We start from the raw sequence: 6723 nt of genomic DNA on the forward strand, positions 1-6723 counted from the left end.
AAAGTGATTGCTATTTTTTTCTTGTAGATATGCTGCAAAATGAACCTGAAGCGAGTCAAAGACGTCTGTGAAAACTGCTATCTATTGGAGAGTGAAGGAACGCTTGGAGAAGTATGGTCATGTAACAATAAGTGGTGCTTCTGGTGAAGGAAAAACGTCCATTGCCTTGATGATAGAGAGCAGATCTCAGGAACCAGGGGTATGAACTTGTGTTTGTTGATGATGTGGATAAATTCAGGCTGAAGAATTGTGACCTGCGTGGAAAGAAAGTTTGTCTGATACTGGATGATATATTTGGAACAGTAGGCCTATCAACTGACGTTCCCCATCTTAGGTCCATTCTACAAAACCTCAAACATTATTTAGAAGATGCCAAATCTAGTAAGGAACTGAAAACACACCCAGGCGCTGAATCAGGAATTCTTGTTGTCTTCACCACCAAATCGTACAACCTGGAATGTGGAGGCGCAAAGTTGGATGGCAAAGAATACTATTTTTCACAGGACCATCGCTTCTTGATTTGACAAAAAATGAAATCGTGTCATTACAGCCCCCAGGAAAGAAGGAACATACTCCAGAAACAACTAAACCACCATAACATCGACCTGGACCTCGATATTAATGAGCTCTGTGACACAAGAGATTCTTTGTTTGGCTTTCCCCTGATATGTACTCTGTTTTGTGAATTTTCTGAGTTTTCAAAAAGAACCTGCAAAATTTTTCCTAGAACCCCTATTTTATCTACGGCGAGAAATTGACATGATCATGGAACGTAGAAACGACCAGTCCGCTGCTCTGATCCTGATGTTGTTGTGTGAAGATCATCTGAACTTGAGCCAGGTAGAAATGGAATCTAAAAATCATGTTTTAGAAGCTAATCTGCAGGCTGTAAAAATTGTGGTGTCAGTAACGTCACGGACTGCAGTTGCCAAAGCCATCAGGTGTTACAGGGGAACATTTTTCACGGATGGAGATATCCTTGGATTTTCACATCCCACCATCTATGACGCCTGTGCGTGTGCCCTATTCAAAATGAATCCATCCTTCGTTCTGAACCACTGCAGTATCAGATTCCTTTATGAGCGGGTACAGGCCCAACAAGTCCAGTCCACTGCAATAGATAATCACCTCCACATCATCTACGTCTCAGATGCTTACTATGACACAATTGCCTCCAGACTGGCTGATGCTGTTGCCAAAGGCAACTACAGTATATCTATTACACATCCTATTTTGAAAAACAAGCAAATAGTGGACAAAGTGTTCCAGATGCTCAAACTGAAGAAATCAAATACATTGAAGCGGTTGCTGAATACGAAGGACACAAAAAGCTTGCCATGTTACATGCAAAAGGAAGAAGGGAAGCACTTACTGTACTGGGCAGTTCATGCACATAGTCAGTACTTGGTTGAGAAAATCCTTGATGTTGGATACGGTTTTCAGACAACGAGATCAAGGAAGCCTTCAAGGCCTGTGCTTCCTGTGGGAACGAAGCAGTGTTGTTGCTGTTATCTGACAAATATAAGTCACTGCTTCATCAAAGTGTGCTCAATGAAGCTCTAGTCACTGCCACAGACAATAATTACAAAGACGTTGCATTGGCCTTACTTAACGCAGGAGCTGATATCTATGAATCAAAAAATGATGTTGGTGAAAATGTCTTTCAAATTGCTAGGATGAAGGAGTTCCATCTACTTGGAAGAGAATTTATGGGATTTATTACCAAAGGATTAAACATCAAACATCTGACTGGAGACTTCGACTTTCAGAGAGCAGCTTATTCAGCCTTGTGTTACAGCTGTAGTGTAGGGGATGTAAGACTTTCACAATTCTTCCTTCCAGTCACTGAGATTAATGCAAGATATCCTAAGGGCAAAACTCTCCCATTCTTTCACATTAATTGTCTAGGACACGTGGGTCTAACGCCAGTGATGGAAGCAGCTTTGCATGGGAAGAAGGATGTTTTCGACCTGCTCGTGTCAAAGGGAGCTGATCTTACACTAAGAGATGACTACAATAACACCCTCCTTCATCTAGCATGTGTAGGTGGAAATAGTGGCATTGTAGAAGATCTGCTTCCACTGTTTGACATCAATTGTCGGGGACAAGAGGGTTTGACAACTTTGATGGTAGCAGCTTGGTATGGGAAGAAGGATGTTTTCGACCTGCTCGTGTCAAAGGGAGCTGATCTCACACTAAGAGATGATAACAATAACACCCTCCTTCATCTAGCATGTGTAAGGTGGAAATAGTGGCATTGTAGAAGATCTGCTTCCACTGTTTGACATCAATTGTCGGGGACAAAGAGGATTTGGACACCTTTGATGGCAGCAGCTAGGTATGGGAAGAAGGATGTTTTCGACCTGCTCGTGTCAAAGGGAGCTGATCTCACACTAGAGATGATAACAATAACACCCTCCTTCATCTGGCATGTGCAGGTGGAAATAGTGGCATTGTAGAAGATCTGCTTCCACTGTTTGACATCAATTGTCGGGGAGAAGAAAGATTTGACACCTTTGATGGCAGCAGCTTGGCATGGGAAGAAGGATGTTTTCGACCTGCTCGTGTCAAAGGGAGCTGATCTCACACTAGAGATGACAAAAATAACACCCATCTTCATGTGGCATGTAGGTGGAAATAGTGGCATTGTAGAAGATCTACTTCCACTGTTTGACATCAATTGTCGGGGAAAAGAGGGTTTGACACCTTTGATGGCAGCAGCTTGGTATGGGAAGAAGGATGTTTTCGACCTGCTCGTGTCAAAGGAGCTGATCTCACACTAAGAGATGACAAAAATAACACCCTCCTTCATGTGGCATGTGTAGGTGGAAATAGTCCCATTGTAGAAGATCTGCTTCCACTGTTTGACATCAATTGTCGGGGAAAAGAGGGTTTGACACCTTTGATGGCAGAAGCTTTGTATGGGAAGAAGGATGTTTTCGACCTGCTCGTGTCAAAGGGAGCTGATCTCACGCTAAAGATGACTACAGTAGAAATGCCCTTCATGTGGCATGTCAAGGTGGAAATAGTGGCATTGTAGAAGATCTGCTTCCACTGTTTGACATTAATTGTCGGGGACATGAGGGTTTGACACCTTTGATGGTAGCAGCTTTGCATGGGAAGAAGGATGTTTTCGACCTGCTCGTGTCAAAGGGAGCTGATCTCACACTAAAGATGACTACAGTAGAAATGCCCTTCATCTGGCATGTCAGGGTGGAAATAGTGGCATTGTAGAACATCTGCTTCCACTGTTTGACATCAATTGTCGGGGACAAGAGGGTTGGACACCTTTGATGGTAGCAGCTTTGCATGGGAAGAAGGATGTTTTCGTCCTGCTCGTGTCAAAGGGAGCTGATCTCACACAAAAAGATGACTACAGTAGAAATGCCCTTCATGTGGCATGTCAGGGTGGAAATAGTGGCATTGTAGAAGATCTGCTTCCACTGTTTGACATCAATTGTCTGGGAAAAGAGGGTTTGACACCTTTGATGGCAGCAGCTTTGCATGGGAAGAAGGATGTTTTCGACCTGCTCGTGTCAAAGGGAGCTGATCTCACACTAAAAGATGACTACAGTAGAAATGCCCTTCATCTGGCATGTCAGGGTGGAAATAGTGGCATTGTAGAAGATCTGCTTCCACTGTTTGACATCAATTGTCGGCTGAGGGCACAGTCGGATCTTATACCAGTGATGATAGCAGCTATCTTTGGCAAGAGAGATGTTTTCGATCTCCTCAAGACAAAGGGAGCTGATCTCACACTAAAGATGACAAAAGTAACACCCTCCTTCATCTAGCATGTGCAGGTGGAAATAGTCCCATTGTAGAAGACCTGCTTCCACTGTTTGACATCAATTGTCGAGGACAAGAGGGTTTGACACCTTTGATGGTAGCAGCTTGGTATGGGAAGAAGGATGTTTTCGACCTGCTCGTGTCAAAGGGAGCTGATCTCACACTAAGAAATGATAACAATAACACCCTCCTTCATCTAGCATGTGCAGGTGGAAATAGTGGCATTGTAGAAGATCTGCTTCCACTGTTTGACATCAATTGTCGAGGACAAGAGGGTTTGACACCTTTGATGGTAGCAGCTAGGTATGGGAAGAAGGATGTTTTCGACCTGCTCGTGTCAAGGGAGCTGATCTCACACTAAGAGATGATAACAATAACACCCTCCTTCATCTAGCATGTGTAGGTGGAAATAGTGGCATTGAAGAAGATCTGCTTCTGCTGTTTGACATTAATTGTCTGGGGAAAAGAGGGTTTGACACCTTTGATGGTAGCAGCATGGTATGGGAAGAAGGATGTTTTCGACCTGCTCGTGTCAAAGGGAGCTGATCTCACACTAAGAGATGATAACAATAACACCCTCCTCTCATCTAGCATGTGCAGGTGGAAATAGTGACATTGTAGAAGATCTGCTTCCACTGTTTGACATTAATTGTCAGGGAGATGAGGGTTGGACACCTTTGATGGCAGCAGCTTTGTATGGGAAGAAGGATGTTTTCGACCTGCTCGTGTCAAAGGGAGCTGATCTCACACTCAAGAGATGATAACAATAACACCCTCCTTCATCTAGCATGTGCGAGGTGGAAATAGTGGCATTGAAGAAGATCTGCTTCCACTGTTTGACATTAATTGTCGGGGAAAGTGGGTTGGACACCTTTGATGGTAGCAGCTTTGCATGGGAAGAAAGATGTTGTCGACCTGCTCGTGTCAAAGGGAGCTGATCTCACACTAAAGATGACTGCAGTAGAAATGCCCTTCATCTGGCATGTGAGGGGTGGAAATTGTGGTATTGTAGAAGATCTGCTTCCACTGTTTGACATTAATTGTCTCTGGGGAAAGTGGGTTTGACACCTTTGATGGCAGCAGCTTGGGATGGGAAGAAGGATGTTTTCGACCTGCTCGTGTCAAAAGGTGCTGATCTCACACTAAAAGATGACTGCAGTAGAAATGCCCTTCATCTGGCATGTCAGGGTGGAAATAGTGGCATTGTAGAAGATCTGCTTCCACTGTTTGACATCAATTGTCGGGCACAGTCGGATCTTATACCAGTGATGATAGCAGCTATCTTTGGCAAGAGAGATGTTTTCGATCTCCTCAAGACAAAGGAGCTGATCTCACACTAAGAGATGACAAAAGTAACACCCTCCTTCATCTAGCATGTCGAGGTGGAAATAGTCCCATTGTAGAAGACCTGCTTCCACTGTTTGACATCAATTGTCGGGGACAAGAGGGTTTGACACCTTTGATGGTAGCAGCTTGGTATGGGAAGAAGGATGTTTTCGACCTGCTCGTGTCAAAGGGAGCTGATCTCACACTAAGAGATGATAACAATAACACCCTCCTTCATCTAGAATGCGAGGTGGAAATAGTGGCATTGTAGAAGATCTGCTTCCACTGTTTGACATTAATTGTCGGGGAGATGAGGGTTGGACACCTTTGATGGCAGCAGCTTTGCATGGGAAGAAGGATGTTGTCGACCTGCTCGTGTCAAAGGGAGCTGATCTCACACTTAAAGATGACTGCAGTAGAAATGCCCTTCATCTGGCATGTGAGGGTGGAAATAGTGGCATTGTAGAAGATCTGCTTCCACTGTTTGACATCAATTGTCGGGGAGAAGAGGGTTGGACACCTTTGATGGCAGCAGCTTTGCATGGGAAGAAGGATGTTGTCGACCTGCTCGTGTCAAAGGGAGCTGATCTCACACTTAAAGATGACTGCAGTAGAAATGCCCTTCATCTGGCATGTGAGGGTGGAAATAGTGGCATTGTAGAAGATCTGCTTCCACTGTTTGACATCAATTGTCGTTCACAGAGGGATATTATACCAGTGATGGTAGCAGCTTTCTATGGCAGAGAGATGTTTTCGATCTCCTCAAGACAAAGGAGCTGATATCACACTAAGAGATGACAAAGTAACACCCTCCTTCATCTAGCATGTGTAGGTGGAAATAGTCCCATTGTAGAAGACCTGCTTCCACTGTTTGACATCAATTGTCGGGGACAAGAGGGTTGGACACCTTTGATGGTTGCAGCTTGGTATGGGAAGAAGGATGTTTTCGACCTGCTCGTGTCAAAGGGAGCTGATCTCACACTAGAGATGATAACAATAACACCCTCCTTCATCTAGCATGTGCAGGTGGAAATAGTGACATTGTAGAAGATCTGCTTCCACTGTTTGACATTAATTGTCGGGGACATGAGGGTTTGACACCTTTGATGGAAGCAGCTAGGTATGGGAAGAAGGATGTTGTCGACCTGCTCGTGTCAAAGGGAGCTGATCTCACACTCAAGAGATGACAAAATAACACCCTCCTTCATGTGGCATGTCGAGGTGGAAATAGTGGCATTGTAGAAGATCTGCTTCCACTGTTTGACATTAATTGTCGGGGAAAGTGGGTTGAACACCTTTGATGGCAGCAGCTTTGTGTGGGAAGAAGGATGTTGTCGACCTGCTCGTGTCAAAGGAGCTGATCTCACACTAAAAGATGACTGCAGTAGAAATGCCCTTCATGTGGCATGCCAGGTTGGAAATAGTGGCATTGTAGAAGATCTGCTTCCACAGTTTGACATAAATTGTCTGGAAAAAGTGGGTTTGACACCTTTGATGGTAGGAGCTTTGCTTTGGGATGGGAAGAAGGATGTTTTCGACCTGCTCGTGTCAAAGGGAGCTGATCTCACACTAAAAAGATGACTGCAGTAGAAATGCCCTTCATCTGGC

General features: G+C 44.4%; 1 protein-coding gene across 1 annotated transcript; it reads left to right on the plus strand.

The window, feature by feature from the left end:
• Positions 1-5413: 5413 nt before the first annotated feature.
• LOC124279635 (poly [ADP-ribose] polymerase tankyrase-2-like) lies at positions 5414-6307 on the plus strand. The gene is made up of 2 exons (XM_046715473.1): positions 5414-5755; positions 6142-6307. The coding sequence occupies exons 1-2, from the start codon at positions 5446-5448 to the stop codon at positions 6300-6302; spliced, it is 471 nt and encodes a 156-aa protein (XP_046571429.1). The 5' UTR covers positions 5414-5445; the 3' UTR covers positions 6303-6307.
• The last annotated feature ends 416 nt before the right edge of the window (positions 6308-6723 follow it).

Source organism: Haliotis rubra, unplaced genomic scaffold (assembly GCF_003918875.1).
Source record: "Haliotis rubra isolate DU_JTF1 unplaced genomic scaffold, ASM391887v1 Scf2534, whole genome shotgun sequence".
Taxonomy (NCBI): Eukaryota; Metazoa; Mollusca; class Gastropoda; order Lepetellida; family Haliotidae; genus Haliotis; species Haliotis rubra.

What these genes read in the sequence shown, in the direction of transcription:
- LOC124279635 (XM_046715473.1), top strand. Translation starts at nt 5,446, where the DNA reads ATGGCAGCAGCTTTGCATGGGAAGAAGGATGTTGTCGACCTGCTCGTG. An exon ending in CCTTCATCTGGCATGTGAGG is followed by an intron (nt 5,756 to 6,141) that starts GTGGAAATAGTG and finishes TAGCATGTGCAG; the next exon opens with GTGGAAATAGTGACATTGTA.